Source organism: Mustela putorius, unplaced genomic scaffold, assembly GCF_011764305.1.
Source record: "Mustela putorius furo isolate JIRA1106 unplaced genomic scaffold, ASM1176430v1.1 tig00000083_pilon_pilon_pilon, whole genome shotgun sequence".
Classification (NCBI taxonomy): Eukaryota; Metazoa; Chordata; class Mammalia; order Carnivora; family Mustelidae; genus Mustela; species Mustela putorius.
In genome coordinates, this window is record NW_025421273.1 from 31,880,551 (window position 1) to 31,899,013 (window position 18,463).

General features: G+C 39.0%; 2 protein-coding genes across 9 annotated transcripts in view; one reads left to right on the top strand and one right to left on the bottom strand.

Annotated features, from left to right (window-relative positions):
• The window catches only part of TBC1D19 (TBC1 domain family member 19), a 167,557-nt gene that overhangs the window by 110,652 nt on the left and 38,442 nt on the right, over nt 1-18,463 (top strand). The gene's annotated exons all lie outside the window — the stretch shown is intronic.
• On the bottom strand, nt 2,685-3,162 carry LOC123390982 (small ubiquitin-related modifier 2-like). The gene has a single exon (XM_045076273.1). It carries the CDS (start codon nt 2,970-2,972, stop codon nt 2,685-2,687), a length of 288 nt encoding a protein of 95 aa, XP_044932208.1. The 5' UTR covers nt 2,973-3,162.

An 18,463-nucleotide genomic window follows, 5' to 3' on the forward strand; every position in this document is an offset into this window, starting at 1 on the left:
TTGTGAGGGCCTCTACGTGCCACATTATATCTTCTATTCCTACATGGGGCAGGAAAATACCTAATAGGTGATCATACCAGTGGAAGACTGACCGTGTCCAGCGATGGAGTAAATGGGGATAATTTGCAGGCATAGGTAATTTTTTACGCATTTTCCCTTGTATCCAGGGAAAGCCCAGGGTACAGCGCCCTAACCATCCAGGGGGTAGCCACGGCCACAAATTTGTGCCACATAGCCATTGAGTTCCATTAGGTGCTAACCATCTGATGCCTGGTCGTCTCATCCAGTCAGTAGCAAACCAATCAGTTGCTTGTAAAACAATGGTATGGGTACAGACTTCTGGGGGGAGCCATCCTAATTTACGGGTGCTATTAGGCCAGGCATCATAGGAATGATTTCTTTGCTCCCAACATAAAAGAGCTTTCTGGTTTAATTGGCCTATGGTCGGAGTAAGCCACATAAATTCATCCCATACTTGAAAATAACCATCCTCAGTGTATCTCATATTATTAGACTGACTTGTTGCCCACAATGTGTTCTTATTTTCAATCTTAGAGCTGGCATATTCAGTCATGATTTTGACAGTCTGGGGGTAGGAAAAAGGTCTTTTATGGCCTGGAGAATTCCAGGTAGTGTTTACCATAGGCCAACAAGAAACATTTCTGTTAGTGATAGAGATGTCCCTGTATATGCTTGAATCTGGATGGAGAACCATATCCTTTACATATTGGTGTAAGTATTGCCAGTCTGTGCCTTGTAAAGGAGAAACCCACCATGGGAGGCCTGAGGTGCTGGATAAAGGGAGGAGGCCACAAATCCAGCAGGAACTTTTCTGTAAACTGTCAGCATAGTGTTGAGCCCAATGCAAAAATAAATTGGGGCCAGTAGTTTTACCTAGAGATAGGTAAGTAAAGAGTAAATTCAGAAAAGTGAAAGATTTTAAAAGTGCCATCGAGCCTTACTTATTGGTCCGTCAGAGCAGCAATTTTAGTCTTTTCCTCAGGTTCTCAGGCGTGGATAGATGCTAGGAGCTTCAGGTAGACACTGCAGCAGGTATTTTCTTGAAAAGACAGTTTAATTCGTTGACAGGCTCACAGGCATGTGTGTCCCTTTCTTCCCATGGAGGCAGTATCAGAGTTGGCTCCTGCAGAGACTCAGGGGAGACAGGTTTGATTCTGGACAAGTGAACTCAGCTAAAGATACCTTTAAGCTGTACTGCTCTGGGGGTGCTGAGTCAAAGTGGATAGGGCCATTCCCACCTTGGTTTGAGCTGACCTTCTGGTGACCCCTTTCTCCATATTTTTAATGATATCTTGCTCCCTGATGGCATTGGCACAGACTGTTTGTCTTCAGCGGGGTTTGGAAGTACTTTATTCCCATACTTTTGGAGAGACTAGTGCTTTACCCAGACTAGTAATATATTTTAAAATGTGATTGGGTTCCTCAGCAAACCATAAAGTTGCAATGAGAAAAGGTCTTCCGTATGTTATTGCAAAGGGGTTCAATCTAAGACTCCCCTTTGGAGCCACTTTTAGTGTTAAAAAAGTAATCAGCAACACCTACACCATGTTCCAGGAGTTTGGCAGAGTTTTGCCGAAGTTCATTTAAAGATGTCGTTCATTTTGCCCACTTCTCCTGAAGATTGAGGCCTCCAAGACAGATGATCACTGAGTCACTGATAATTGTTGTGTGATTTTAACAGCTAAAGAGGGTCCATTGTCACTTTGCAAACTCCAGAGAAATTCAAACCTCAGTATGACTTCCTTTAATAAGATCTTAGAAACCTCTAAAGTCCTGTCTGTCCTAATAGAGAAGGTCCCTATCTACCCTGTCAGCGTACCCACATAAACCAGCAGATAGTTAGATCCCAGAGAAGGCGGCATTTGAGTGAAGTCAGTTAGCCAGTCTTCCCCATGGTAAGTTCTTCTAAGCTGAACTGACTTAATTAAGAGGGAAGGCATAGGATAGGACCTTGGGTCATTTCTGACACAAATCTCACATGCTCTGGTAACTTCTGAGTGGAGTCATGGATTTACTTCATTCTTTTCTCTTCTTTCCTTCTCTTTTCTTTTCTTTTTCATTTCACACAAGAAATTTATTTAAACAACAAGATGCTTGACTTGACAGGAAAACAATCTCGGATTCATTTCTTTTAGAGTAATCTATCCCCACTTAAAGATAGATCACCTTAACATGTAACAGCTACATACAAAAAAGTTATAAAATTGTCCTTGGTTTTACAATGCTAAATGAAAAACATCAAAATTCTCCAATCAAACAAGCAAAGATGTCTTTGTTGTTCTTTTTTTGTTAAACTGTGAAAACAAAACAACTTGCTGGAATATAAAGTTAAGAGCTGACTGAGCCATGAATTTCGGAAGGAGGGGGTATTCTCACAGAACCAGTATTTTCCCGTCTCCATTTGATGCCGATCAAAACATACCATTGGCCATTTAGCTAAAAAAAAAAAAAAAGTGTGTGTGTGGGGGGGGGGGGTAATGTGCTTGTGCACATATCTGATTACTTTATGTCCACCAAGGGAATGAGGCAGGAGAAAATGTAAGAATAGAGAAAACTGTACTGCAGTAGTCAGGGTGTGATGGGACCAAATTGCAGTTTTCTAACTGAGAATGTCTTCTTGGTCAGGAGGAATGGAGTCCTGGAATAAAGTAGCGAGTTCCCTTTTAGCATATGCCTCCTGTCTGTTGCTGGAACACATCGATTATATCTTCATCCTGCATCTCCAGCAGCGCTGGCGTGTCTGTTTCCTTGATCGGGTGCCCATCAAATCGGAACCTGACCTGCGTCATGGACAGACCCTGTCGTTCACAGTAGGCTTTCATCAGTTTACTAAGTAGCGTATGCCTCTTAATCTTAAAGTACACCATAGACCCATCCTGCCCCGCCACCTTCAAATGAATATGATTGCTGTTCTCAGTCGTGACTTCTTCCTTGGGCTTTTCCTCGGCCATGACGAGCACTGGAGTCTCCTCAGCTGCTGCTTCACCAGAGAGGGGCCAGGTCCACACCGAGCGAGCACACAAGCAGCACCAGGAGTGGCAGAAGAAGGCTTAATTCTTCTCCATTGGAGTGCCTTGGGAAGTACATATTTGTTATTTAATATATACCACCCCAGTCGATTTCAGATCCCTTTTGTGAGGCCCATTGAGCCTCAGAGGGAGTATACTTTGGGTTTCTTTCTTGCAAAGGACCTTCTGGAAGCTAAAACCTGTGTAGCACGCTCTTTCTTCCTTGCTGCCCCTTTTGCTATTCTATCCACAAAATCATTTCCTGTACTCATTATGGTTTGGTCTGTTTGGTGTCCTGTACAATGTATAACTGCCCCCTCCCAAGGAAGCTGTATAGCCTCTGATAATGTTAAAATTTTCTCTTTGTGTTTCATAGGGAGCTTTTTGAATTTGATAGTATCCCTTTTTTCCAGATGGCTGCATGGGCAGGAAATAAAGAAGCCATATTTAGAATCAGGATATATATTTAACTTTAACCCTTTATCTAGCTGTAGTGTTCAGATTAAAGCAATCAGTTTGGGCTTTTGTGCTGAAGTATGGGGAGGGAAAGATTTTGCCTCAGTTATATTCTGTAGGCTGACAATAGCATATCCAATTTTTCTGGTTCCTTCATGCATGAAGCTACTTCCATCTGTAAACCATTCGGCCTCTGGATTGGGCAGAGAGTTGTCCTTTAAATCAGGCTTTCCTGAATACATGTGTTGTTCGGTGTCTGCACAGGAGTGGGTTAGAAGCTCCTGCTTGCCTTTATCAGGTAATAAGGTAGCTGGGTTTAAGCCTCCACACATCTGGAGGGTTAGTTACATCAGGGGTGTCAAGGAGGAGGGCCTGATACCTCACTAACCTCTCTCCCTTTAAGGATTTGTGCCCTTTGGCTTCTAAAACCCCTTGGACTTGATGTGGAATCCTGATATCCAGATGTTTTCCTGGAGTAAATATGCTAGCTTCTCCAACTAGGTGGGCAGTCACAGCCACTGCTCATAAACATTCTGGCCATCCTTCTGCTACCAGAACTAATTGTTTAGAGAAAGAAACTACTAGTCTAGGAATGGGTCTGAATGTTTGAGCTGAGACACACAAAGCTATTCTTTTTCTTTCTCACACATATGAGGTGAAGGGTTTTTCCTGTTTGGGAGCCCAAGATAGGAACAGTGCTCAGTTTTTCTTTCATACCTTTGAAGGCTTGGTGGCAGTCATCATTTCATTCCACGGGTTCTAAATCACTACCTTCCAATGCTTTATAAAGGAGTTTGGCTGGAATCCAAATGCAATGAAAGCCTACCACATTTAAGAAGGTTCTCAATTGCCTTTTTGCTTGAGGTATTAAAATATTCAGTATGGCTGATTTTTCTGTTCTGGGCCAGTGTCTGTGCCCCTGGAGTGAGGACATAGCCCAGATATTGAACCTTCTCCTTAGAAGTCTGGGTTTTTTGGAGAGGTGCTCTATCCCCATTGTCCTGAGAAGTTAAGGGTAAGGGTTGTGTTTTCATCAGAATCCTCTTTTGTTGGGCTGGCAGTCAATATATCACCCACATATTGGAGTGGAGTTCCATTAATCAGTTGTAAATCCCCCTGCTCCCCCCGCCATTCCCTTTTTAATGCATTCCCAAACAAATCTGGGCTGTCTGTGAATTTCTGATGCAGCACTGTCCAGATCAGCTGAGAGGTCTCACAAGTATCAGGATCAGTCCATTCAAAAGCAAAAAGCAATGGGGAGTCAGGATGTTCTGATATGCAGAAGAAAGCATCCTTTAAGTCTAGTACCATAAACTAATTTGTATCTGGAGGAACTTGTGTCAGTATAGTATAAGGGTTAAGGACTATAGGATGAATAGGAATCATTGCCTCCATAATTGCGCTCAAATCTGGGTAAAACAGTACTTCCCATTTGGCTTCTTAACCGGTAGAATGGGGATATTGCAGGTGACTGACAAGAAGTTAATAACCCATATTTCAAAAATTTCTTAATTAGAGGCTGAATACCTTTTTAGGTATTCTAAGAATATTCTACATGTTGTCTTAGGGAGATAACAATGGGTAAAACATCATTGGCTCACCTGGGAACTTCTGTTTCCCATACATTGGGCATTATTCTGATTGCAATATGGGATGGTATACTGTCTGGCACATAAATGTTATTTACCACTTGCATGTTCAGGCCATTATCATTATAAACTTTGTTTTGTCTACATTGGGGTCTGTCAGTCCTATTTGGATGATAGCTTGTGGCTTAACAAGTGAGTTGCTCCCAGTAAGGGAGTAGGGCATTCAGGTGTCAGGAGAAAGCTATGTGAAAACAAGAGACAGCCCATGCTACAAGCTAGTGGACAAGTAGATTGTTCCACCTGTGGCCATCCATCTATTCCAGTAACTATACAGGAGTGCTGGGGTAGAAGCCCATTAGGCTGAGTCAGGACAGAGTAAATGGCTCCTGTGTCCAATAAAAACTCAATATCCTTACTTTCCCCATCAGAGATGGCCCGAGGCTCTTGGTATATTATGTTGAGATGTTCAGGAAGAGTCATAGGGAGAGCTCAGGACCCTTCAGTCTTCCATAACTTTGGCCAGCAAAAGTTTTGGGACTGAACCCACCTTCCTTCTAAGATGGGGATGATCCTTTTTCCAGTGACTGTCCATCTTACTGAAGGCATATTGATTGAGACCCAGCCTTTTGTGAGTGGGGGCTCTGGTGTGCCTTTGCCCAAGTCCGGCTTCACAGGTTTCCATATACAGTGATCACCAGTGCTGTGGCCAAAAGTTGGGCATGGTATTTATGTTGGACAAACTTGTTCTCCTTCTCTGCCCTGTCTCTATTATTAAAGACAGCAAAAGCCATATCCAATAATTGGTTCATAGGAGTTTGAGGCCCACCATTTGCCTTCGGTCATTTCCCCCTGATATCTGCTGTAGATTGCAGGATAAAATGCACAGTGAACAGTGACTGCTCTTCGGGAGAATTGGCATCTGTATTGGTATACTTCTGGAAAGCCTCCACCAGAGAGCCTCTAAAGAAAGCTGGATTTTCATCCTTTCCTTGAGTTTCTTTCCTTACTTTATTGAATTCACTGGCTTAACTATGCATGGTCTCATTCCCTCCTCTAAAGTACAGCAATGAGATGATAAGGTCTGTCGGTTTCCCCCAAGTCAGATCAAACATCAAAATCAGTTACAGGATGTCAAGTGCCTCCACTGATTTAGGAACTCAGGCCATGCAAACTACATTGTCCTTTGGGGTCCTGATACAGGGCCTTAAAGGTAACCCAGAAGGTACTTCATTCAGTTTCCTTGCCCTCTTACAGTATAAATCAAGCTGTAAAATGGTACTGTAATTGAAAATCCCCAAGTGATTCTGGGACCAAGCCCCATTACAGTAGAATATTAACTTCTTTTTCAACTTCTCAGCATAAATTGTGCCTAATCATGTAAGAAACAAATGGGAATCTGTGGGAATGCTCATTCTTGCTCCCATTTAGGACTGTAAGCAAGGAATCAGATTAGGGCACAGCGAGGATAAAATTCTAGGATAATATTGTTCAGAATGCCAGAGATCTAAGGCAGAGGAAAAAGTCATTGGCTACAGTGGCCCTAGCCAAATGAATCAGAAGCCATGGAGTTTCCTAGAAACCGAAAGGAAAGATAATCTCTTAAGGATAGAGAAGTCTGCTAATGCTGAATACTATGGTCAGACAATGTAATTACTCAATGATGGGGTGAACAGTGGGTGAAAAAGGCAAAAATTCAGAGGGATAGATACAGGTGTAGAGGAGTGATAGGGTCTGGCATATTGAGCAAAAGGGTGCAAAAGATTCTAGTTTGCCACATTTCTCCTTCCTTATCCAACAAGATGCCATGTGTCTCATCCCTATAAGCTGAAAACCCACTGCCACTGGGGACACCAGGACCACTCTTTATTATGTGTGTGTGTGTGTGTGTGTGTGTGCACGCACACACACATGCCTGCATATCCCTGAGTGAGCCAAAAATTGATTACCATGGTTGGGCAGAAGTTTTTCTATGGGACCACACCTGTCTCAAATAATCTCTGATACTCCCCTTGGTCCTTAGTTGTCTCAGAACACCTTTCGGCGGGAAGGAACAAGTGTCCCTTTTCTTTAGAGCTGAGTGACTCAGTCCCCCATGACAACTAATAGCCTTGAAGTTGTCTGAAAGCCAGAGTAAAAAGTTTCAGAGCACAGAGAGAGTGGGGAGTAAGAAACGCAGCCTCACAGACCAGTTTTCCCAGTTTTTCTTCCTCCTGGAGAATGAAGGAGGAAAACGAGAAGCACAGAGACAAAAATTACATCAGCATTAAACTAGCTCTATTCCCAAGAGGAGGAACTTACCAGTTCCCAAAAGACAAGTTGTGCTTCGCAGACTCAATCTGGGGGTTACCAATGTTCCTCTGTGGGTCCCTTTGTGGTCGCCAAGATGATGCAGGCAAGCTGGGTCTGAGGACCCAGAGGGAGTCCTTAGGACCAGCCAAGAGGGTCCTTGCCTGCACACGGGATGGAAATCAAACTCGAACCAGCAGGAGGCAAAAGCAGAGTTTACTGAGAGAGAGTGAGCAGATCAGATAGTGTCTGGGAACCTCGGAGAGGAAACAAGGGAGCCTGTGTTTGGGGCCCCAGGTTTTTATTGACGTTGTGGTCTGGAACACGTGTCTTCTCAGGCATCCAGGAACTGGTCAAAACAAGGACAGGGTCCGAGTGTCCATCATAGTCACTTATTCCCTAGAGCCAGAAGGTTTTAGTGTCAAGGTGCTCAGTGACAGTGGTCTGGAATATGCACATGATGGCCTCACCTGGTCATTCCTTAGATGGTATCTGTCATGCTGGAAGCCTCCAAAGAAATGATTAACCCTTCATCCCTTATGAGGAGGACCATACATTAAGGCATGCATAGAGCAAGGGTGCAGGTCCTAGTAAGAATAGAAGCTGGAAAAGAAGCAAAGGGGAAAAAATAAAGCAACTCTTTTTTCTCATGGGGTCCCCTCAGTTTCCCTGTCTCTACAAATAAGACTTTTTTTTTCTGCCTATTCAGATGTCTTCTGTTTCTTTTTCTTAGCTGATTGCCCAGAGTGGTCTTTTAAAAACACCAATCAATTCATGCCACTTGTGTGATTAAAACCAAGAAAGACCAGAATCCCTCATGGGGCCTATATGACCTTACATGCCTGGCCCAGCTCCCCTGCCGCATTGCTTACCTCTGTCCTGAACCCTCTGGCCCAGTGTGTTCCAACTACTGATTGTTTCACTCCTCAAGTTCCCTGTGTTCCTTTCTACCCCAGGGCCATCAGATCTACAGTTCCTTTGATGTGACAGACGTTACCCTCTCCTCTTCACCAAGTAAATTCCTATTTTTCCCTTAGCTCTCAGCTAAAATATCAGTTCCTGACATATACCTTCCCTGACCTACACCTTACTTCCCTACATAAACACACACAACACGGTCATGACCATCTGAAGTGTGCTTTTAAGGTACTATGTAGTACTTTTCATGCCTTATATTTATAGCTCTTCTTATGGCGTGATTATTTAAGATTGTCTCTCCTATATAAATTCCATAGTGTTTTGGTTCTCAGTGTTAGTCCCAGTGCATACCATGCTGTAGATACTGAATGAAAATGCTTATCTTAACATCATATGTTTTTCCATTGATGCGGTTTGATTTTTTTTTCATTGTTGAGAAGGAAGATTTCTTCTTTTATCTGAAGTCTTAATTTTAGGAATTATTGGCTGTCATTATACAGGGCTCAAGATTTCCTTAAGTTGAGTTTAGGTCTAGATGTGATAGATCCTTTTTGTGAACTCACTCCTAAAGGAAACAGATCAGTTAATGTTACTCAATATTAAAGATATAAAACAAATGAAACCAAACAAACTAAATATCTACTGCTTGGCAAAAATTTTAATTTAACTTGTTAAATTTTTTGGTCCTTCCTGTGCAAATTATTTGAAACATGAAATTGTTACAACACTAAACACAGGAATAAATATATTATAAAATCAACTAAAGATCGGTAATGACATGATTTATAACATGTTGACTATTCTACTTCAGCGTGTGGGTAAAGTATAAAGAGAAAGTGTAAAGTTGACAATTTCATCCCCTTTGGTGATTGGGGAGAAGAGGATTGTCAGTTTCACGTTACAATTACAAAAGCTTTTTAGGGGTGGTGAAAGGGACTTGCCAGGTAACAAATCTGCTTCCTTCAGCTAACAGAATCAGTAAGGGTATCCTTTGAAATGAGAGTAGTAACAGTTTCTTGAAATAAGTTCCAGAATTAACCCTTGAAGGTACAGTGGTACCTGCTTATCCACAGTTTTGCTTTCCATGGTTTCAGTTACCCATAGTCAACCATGGTCCAGAAGCAGATGATCCTCCTTCTGCTGTATAGTCTGAAGGTCAATGGTAGCCTGAGGCTCCATCACATGCCTACATATTCCCTTCACTTCATCTCATCACGTAGACATTTCACTATCTCACATACTCACAAAAAGAAGAAAGCTGAGTACAGTACAAGACCTTTTCTGAGAGATAGACCATATCCACATAATTTACATTGCAGAGTATTGTTACAATTGTTCTTCTTTGAGTTATTGTTCTTAATCTCTTATTATGCTTAATTTATAAGCTAAGCTTTATCATAATATTTATATGTAAGAAAAAACATAGTATATGTACACAGGGTCTGTACTACCTGTGGTTTCTGGCATCCACTGGGGGTCTTGGAACATATTCCCTATGGCTAAGGGGGGGGATATAGAAAGATACTCATTTTCCCACACAAACATGGAAAACTTGTAAGTGACTCTAAGTCTGACAAACAGAATTATTTATGAACAATGGATGTGTTCTCTGAGAAAAGCAGAGTAATCATCAGTAATTATTTATTGATCTTTATTGATCTCTATATTATACATAAATTATATTACCTTTGATGGGCTCACATTCTATCCTAGTTAAGGAGACAAAAACAACATTAAAAATGTTTTGAAATTATTTTAAGGTATTTATGTAAAGCATTGGCTATTAATTCATATCACAGACAGTGATACTGTAGGAGTGTGCATTAACTTTTATTTTTTATTCTTATCAATAGTCCAGTCCCGATTGTATTTTTTTTTAGATTTTACGTAATTTTTTTCAGCCATAGATCTCATGGCTTTTGCTACTCTTAGTACTTCAGGAATAATACTAAATAAGCTTTCATGTGGATATTTATCCCTATAAAATAAGGAAAAGAATAATTATAATACATAAGCTTTGTCTTGGGGAATTATGCAGATAAGTTAAGGAAACACTTTCCATGATTATACCTTTTAATGATTTATTTTATAATTAGTTTCACTAAAGAAAAGTTCATTTTATGTAGTAAAAATATATGTAATTGTATGTATTGAAAATAATATTCTATTATCAGAAATTGAATTCTGATTTTTCTCTGGGAAAAAAATTATTCATAGATGTGCGTGTATGTGTGTGTGTGAGAGAGAGAAGGCATAGTTTTGTTTTGTTTTTTTAATCGTTAATTATAGGCTTTCCTTTGGCAGAACTGTCTAGCTACATAACTGTTATGTGAGGAAATTGTTGATGATAATAAAATGAATTTAATGTTTCTGGCCATGCCCTGAGTCCTAAGCCATTTATTGAGTTTTGTGACTAGACTACAAAGTTAGATGACATGTGACATTGCTGTGTCCATAGATAGATTAGAAAACCTTCAGTAGGTTTTCTTTTTAAGGGAAATCTGGGCCTATGTTACAAGGAAACACCAGGCACTGTTCCCAAGTGTCTCATGCTAGTTACCTAAATTTTATAGGCAACAACACTATTATACAAATAATGCTTCGATAAGAGGTAAACTTTTTAGTTCAGTTTAGTTTAGTTCTAAAATTTAGTTAGTTTTTATTTTGCATGAAATTCTTAAAAATACTTTGTGATGTTGAAAATTTTAAATTGCCAACTTTAAAATGTGTTCATACAGAAGATGCTCCTTATTCCACAGAAGTAAACTGGGTAATTTAATCATTTTGGGGTTCTAAGAAATCATGAAAACCTATAAAAGTTAACTTGTGGCCCAAAGTATATAAAATATCCATAAGGAAGAATCCCTGTATAGTAAAGGGAAGACATGGGGATTTACTCATTCTCTTGTGTGACAGATCTTCTATCCTATGTTTGGCTTATCTAGCATATACTCAGCCATACAGATATATTAGAGTATGCTATACTTACAGATATTTTAATGCCATTGAGTGGAGTTTAAGGAAGGCCGAGGGGCAATCATATATCATTTGTTCATGTATCCATATCACATTATATTGTGTTCTGATACAGGCACTGTGTTTGGTGCCACATAAAAGGATTTTATTAAGCTCACATTTTAGTGGAAAATGAAGGGAAAGGCAAATACATAGTTATAATTTGATAAATGCTCTAAGTCTATGTAATGTTCCATGCAAATACAGTTAAAGTAGACATAAATTCTAGGCGTAGTACAGTTTAGTGGTGACTCCAGAACAGAAATGTCTGGTTCTTAAAGGCAAGGAATGAGGAGGAGAATGGAAAAAAACAAAAATGCACATGAACCACTTACATACAGTGACTGGTGAGGAGAGATTAGCACAGCAATGAACAGCTCCAGTGGCTCAGGTAAGTGTTAATGAGCACCTGTTAGAGAGCAAGGTCTGTGTGAATAGACAAGAGAGGACGAATAAAGAAATGTCAGTACCATGATCTATCCATCATTATAATCACTTCCTCTTGAATACATGTTCAACTCCCTTGCCTTCCTCCCACTGTCTAGTAGTAATGACCTGACCAAACCTTAACCCTGGCTAAATACAATTCTTTACCAATTCTGTGACAGGAGTATGCTTTTGAATGTGGCCAGAGAAAAACATGCAACCATGATAATCAGCTGTGCTTTATGTTCATGACCACTAACCTCAAAAGAGGTACTCAGCCACAGTGCAGTTGTTAGTTTTTCTATTGTCCATTTTCTCGTATCTATTGGGTCACTCCTCTCAGTATACAAATATGCTGTTATTCCTCTCATCCAAAAAGCAAAGCAAAATAAAATGAAACAAAAATCTTTTTTTTTTTAAAGATTTATTTATTTGAGAGAGACAGAGTGAGCATGAGCTGGGGGAGGGGCAGAGGTAGAGGAAGACGCAGACTCCCCACTGAGCAGAGAGCCCAATACAGGGCTCAATCCCAGGACCCTGAGAGGTCAACGAAGTCAGGCACTTAACTGACTGAGCTACCCAGACACCCTGAAACAAGAATCTTTCTTGATCCCTAGACCTTCCAGCTACAGTCCCATTCCTCTGTTTTCTTATTCAGCAAAACTTCTTTTAAAAAATCCATAGATATTGGGGCACCTAGGTGGTTCAGTGGGTTACAAGTCTGCCTTTGATTCAGGTCATAAGCAAGCAGCCTGTGCTCGTGCTCTCGCTCTCTCTCTCTCTCTCTCTCTCTCAAATAAATAACGTCTTTAAAAAAAAAAAAATCCGTATTGTTTTCCATTTCTATCCTCCTGTTGTCTCTTGTATCCTTCTTTATTACTTTTTTTTTTTTTTTGCCCAGCTATTCCCCTAAAGTCACAAGTGACTTCCCATTGCTGAGTCCCATTAGTTGAGTTTCCATCTCTCCTCTTCCTCATCTCATTTGGTGAATCATCCAGTCTCCTCATCTCTTCTCTTTCTTCTCTTCTCTTCCAGGATATTTTGCTTTTTGGTTTCTTCTGTCTTACTAGCTGGCATTCTCATTCCCCTTGGCTGGTTTCTCCTCCTCTCAGTGTCTTATCCTGGAGTACCCCAAGGATAAGTCTTCAGGCCTCTTTTTTCTTTTTGTCTTTGCCTTTGGTGATCTCATCTATTCTCACATCTTTATATCACCCATGTACTAACAACTCCCCATTTTCTGGACCTCTCCCTTAAACTCCAGGCTTACCTATGTGCTCCCAGGAGCTGTTCTTCTGCCAAAAGCCTTATTACCCGAGTACTGACTACTTCTTCCTGACTACTTTCAGGTCCTAATTTAAGTAGCAAACTTCTCCCAGTATATACTTGTGCATGTGTGCGTGCATTATCCCTCGTGTCTGCATTATTTTTCCCATTGATTTTACCAAGTGACATGCAATAAATTTAACCAGTGCCTGCCACACAGTATGTGTTCAATAAATACTTGTGGAAGGTGGAAGGGAAGGAAGGGGAGAATGAAGGAAGGAAGAGCAACTATCAAAGGAAGATTTTGGTGACTGGCTAAATATGCAGGTTGCGAGAAATGTAAGATTCAAGAATGACCAGATTTTCAGGTTTTTGGTAGTTACAAGCTTGGTGGTTCCAGGAATTCAGATTAGTCATACAGAAAGAATGTATAGGTTGGAAGCCAGGGAGACAGAGAAGGGAAAGATTCTAAATGTTTGTTTTTCTCTAAAAGAATGTGATAAGAAGATGAGAGCCAATACCTAAGCAAGAAATTAGTCCAGAAAAAAGCTTTGTATTTTATTTTTCTCCCAGTATTCTCCAATCATTGCAAGAGAGATTGTCAGTCCTTTTGTCATTTATTTATGCATTGCCTGTTAAGTTCCAGGATCTGCTCTAGATACTTTATATATTTCGTAACTAATTCTTACCCATAAGAATTAGTTATGTTATTAGCTATATATTATACATAATAATATTATATATTATATTATGTTATTAGTTATTCTAACCCATAAGAATTACCCAAAAACCATAAGGTAGGTTTATTCACGTTTTTCCCAGTGGAGAAGCAGAGGCTCAGAGCCCAAGTTCAGTACAGCTACCATAACCCCAAGTTAGGGCTGCCCAGTTTCAAAGTCCTTGTAAATTTTGCCCTTTAATTTATGAAAATTTGAATCAATGAAGAGTGTTTTAAAGAATCTTTTTTGAAAATTTATCGTTTAAAATTCTCTAAGTTGGTTTGAATAAAAATGCAAAAGCTGCAAATGAAAAAAATTGTGTAATAATTCTAAGTTAAAGTGATTTCTAATTGATATCAATTGCTCCTTATGTGCTTTTTATTACATAAATAACTTATTTCTTAGAAACATTCACCATATATATGTATTCAAGAGACTGAAGAAAACTATAGGCTCAAGTAAATCTTTTATAGCTATATGTGGACATTTTAGATGTAATTCTGCTGTATAAACAATAGCTGGGAATCACAATGCAGTTTCTTACAGCTCTCCTACATAAAGTAAATCATTACCATGTATAGCCTTATCCTTATAAAGTTCAGTTTTCACTTAATTAGTAAGTAATCAAAGTTAAACTTCCTAGTTAATTTGCTAGTTAGTGTCTGGTTAATTGAAATTGTTGTCTTTATATAATCACAAAATTTTATAGCAAATTTACAACTGAACTGTTACTTCCTTACAGATACAAATTTGGAATCTCAGAAGCTAAAACAACCCGGGTTAGAATGGAAGTTGGCAGATCTTTGCTTGTATGCTAGGGTGGCCCATCAGAACATAATGTCTGACATACCACCTCTGGCATTATCACCTTACAGTCACCAGGATTCTCTCTAGAGCGGTCTCAGATATCTTGTCTTCTCTAGGGCAACAGAGACTCAGGGCTTATATCTGTGCTTATATTTAAGCACAGATCTTCTCCTAACATTAGTATGTTCCCACCAGCTGCTAAGGGAGAATTAATATGAACATTTCTTTAGAAATTGTTTTCTTTCCAGGCAATGCTAGAAAGATTAAGTATATTTTCCTTTGGCATTATTTTACTTTAATTATATTAATTTATTATTGGTTGCATTGGTTTATTATTATAGTAGCCATGTTACTGCATTAGTTATATTAATTGTATTATTTTGTTATTGCTTTTGTAACAAATTACCACAAATTTAGTGGCTTAAAACAAGTATATTTTCTTACAGTTCTGAAGATCAGAAGTTTAAAATGAGATTTAGTGAGCTAAAATCAAAGTGTTGTCAGAGTTGTGTTCCTTTTACAGGCTCTGAAGGAGAATACATTCCCTTGCCTTTTCCAGCTTTTAAGATAAACCTGTATTTCTTGGCTCATGGTCCCTTTCTCCATCTTCAAAGCTAACAGATAGTATCTTCAGATTTCTCTGATTCTGACCCTGTTCCCTCTTTCCTTCATTTACAAGGATCCTTGTGGTTATGTTGGACCTAACAAAATAATCTAGAATAATCCCTTCCTGGGATACTTGGGTGGTTCAATCAGTTGAGCATCCGTCTCTTAGTGACAGCTCAGGTCCTGATCTCAGGGTTGTGGGATGGAGCCCCACGTTGGGCTCCACTCTCAGCTTGGAGTCGACTTGAGATTATCTCTCTTCCTCTCCCTCTACACCTCCCCCCACTTACGCATGCACACACTCCCTTTCTCTCTCAAAAATAAATAGAAAGAAATCTTAAAAAAAAAAAATACTTAAGGGGCACCCAGGTGGCTCAGTCGATTAAGCATCTGCCTTTGGCTCAGGTCATGATATTGGGGTCCTGGGACCAAGCCCCAAGTTGAGATTAAGATGTGGGTGTTTCTTGGGGGAGCATTATTTTATCTACCATGGTGGTACAGGAAAGTTTGACAGGAGAAGGGATTAATGTTATTTACTGATTTGATAAAATTTTATAGATTTGGGATTTTTTAGAACTTAGTGATTTTACTAAATTATTGGCAGATATTCATCACAATTATAGGTCTAAAAATAAAAATTATATAATTATGATCATTTTACAGTATATACAAATATTGACTCATTATGCTGTATACCTGAAACTGTTATAATATTACTATGAGTTAATTATATCTCAACAAAAAAGATATGATTATGTCAATAGATGCCCAAAACATATTTGAAACTGTATTTAGTAACAACTATTTTATTATATTTTTATAAAAAAACAAAACATAAAATTTACTATCTTAACCATTTCTAACTGTACAGTTTGGTAGTGTTAAGTATATATACACTGTTATGCACTTAACATCCTTTTTTTCTGTAATCTTTATATAAAAGAATGGAAGTATTTTTCATGACGTATAATATTTGTGTGAAACCAACCTTTGCCATCTTAACATAAGTTAATGTTACTTAAGGTTGAAATACTAGAGATATTCCCACTAAAGCAAAGAAAGAGCATGAATCATTTTGGAATTTCTAGCCAATGAACAAGATAAGAAAAATAAATTAGAGTTACAGATATTAGAAAAAATATAAAATTATTATCAAGTATAGATACATAAAAATTCAAAGGAATTAACTGAAAGCTATTAGAACTAATAAAATAATTCAGTAAAATATGTGTTTACCCCAAAAAATATTAAAATTATTTACTCTTGTAAAAATGAGAAGTAATCAGTTAGAATATACAGTGGAAAATAAAGAGTTGGATGACAAAGAGACTGAGTTCACTCACACTGTAAATATAAAGAAATTCTGGATAGAAGATACCAAATAATGTGACTACATAACCTTTTATGACAGTTCATCACAGTTTTCAATGCACCTATCCTCTGGACAGTTCTATTTCTATGTATTTGTCCTACAGAGATATTCATATATATGTGAAAATGACACAGTAAAAGGCAAATTATTTTGGCTCTGCCAGAAATAGCATAAAGTTGAAAATTTATTAAATGTTCATTTATTGGTGACTAACCCATTAAATTATGGTATATATCTATAATGAAATACAGTACAGCTCTTAAAATGAAGTAGCTTTATATAAAGCAGCAATATATTCATATGTACTGGTTTGAAAGGATCTCTAAAATTCATTATTAAGTTAAAAAAAAGTCAGATACTGAACACTGTATATGGTGTTCTACCTTCTGAGCTGAAACAGCTTTTGTGAAGGTCCCCAATAACTAATTCTAATGACCAATGGCCATTCCTCTTCTAAATTGATCTCTCGGGACGCCTGGGTGGCTCAGTTGGTTAAGCAGCTGCCTTCGGCTCAGGTCATGATCCCAGCGTCCTGGGATCGAGTCCCACATCAGGCTCCTTGCTCAGCAGGGAGCCTGCTTCTCCCTCTGCCTCTGCCTACCATTCTGTCTGCCTGTGCTTGCTCTCTCCCCCCCTCTCTCTCTGATAAATAAATAAAATCTTTTAAAAAAATAAATAAATAAATAAGTTGATCTCTCAACAGCATTTGACCTAATTGTGCCCTTTCTTCACTTGGCTTTTAAGACACTACACTGTTTTTGGTTCTTCTCTTACTTTACTGGTCACCAGAGGCAAATCTAGCATTTTGGGAACTAAAGTTTATATAATTTGGGAAACCCTTTAAAGATAGAAAATATATTACAAATAAATCATAATTAGGTAAGCACATGCGTAATGGTTTAGAAGAAGAGGGAAAATCATAACTAATTATTAGAACAGTTAGATTGTCAGGTCCCCTTTTTCTGAGATCTTATTAGGCAGTTTACTAGAAATGCATACTTAGAAATGTTTTCTGGTCACATCCTGACTTGCCCTCCTTACTTAGAGGACACTACACCTCCCAGCAATTCCCAGCACTCAAAGGGACCCATCCAAATGAGAGGTCCTAAAGAGACCCTTCATTAGCATCATGGGAAATTCACCTCTCTTGGTTACTCCTTAACCTCCAAGACTGGTTCCTTCCCTTCTCCCTCATATCTTTGGTTAAAGTGTCCCAGGTCTCAGTTCTTGATCTTTTCTCTAGTAATACCTACTCACTTGCTGATTTCACCAAGCTCACCTATCTTGTGACTTTCATTATCATCTGTATGTTGATAACTTCTAAATTCATACCTTGAGTCCAAACTTCTCTCCCATACTCCAGACTGGTATCTCCAACTGCCTATTTAATACCTCATTTAGGTATTTTGCAGATACCTGAAATACAGTACGTTGAAAACTGAAGCCCTGAAATCATTCCCAAAATTGTTCCACTCAGCTCTCCCTATCTCACTTAATGGTAACCCCATTTTACACTTATTCAAATCAAACATCCTTCCACTTGGCATTATTCTTGATTCCTATTTTTCTGACATTATATTTAGAATTTGACCATTTTTTCCCACTTTCACTCTGTTGCAAGATGAGTTCCCAGGGAAGGAGACCCAAATTGAGATTAGCATGCCAAAGATTTATTACAGAGTGCTCTTACGATCAACACCTGTAGAATGGCAATGAATAAAGCAGGATTGAGCAGAGGAAGAAGTCTAGTTGCAATACAGTATAAATGGAAGCCTCAGCTAATCCTGAGATGGGGGCAGCAAGTTCAGACCTTTTTGCCAAGTATCAGTTGTCATCGGATGCAGGCCATTCCAGGAAAGGGGCATGATCCTTGAACAAAATAGCTCTCTTGAGCAGAGGCATTCCCTGAAAGGAGCTGACTGCTGAGGGTAGTTGAGGATCGACTGCTTCAGCACCACTAGCAGCGAATTCCTTTAT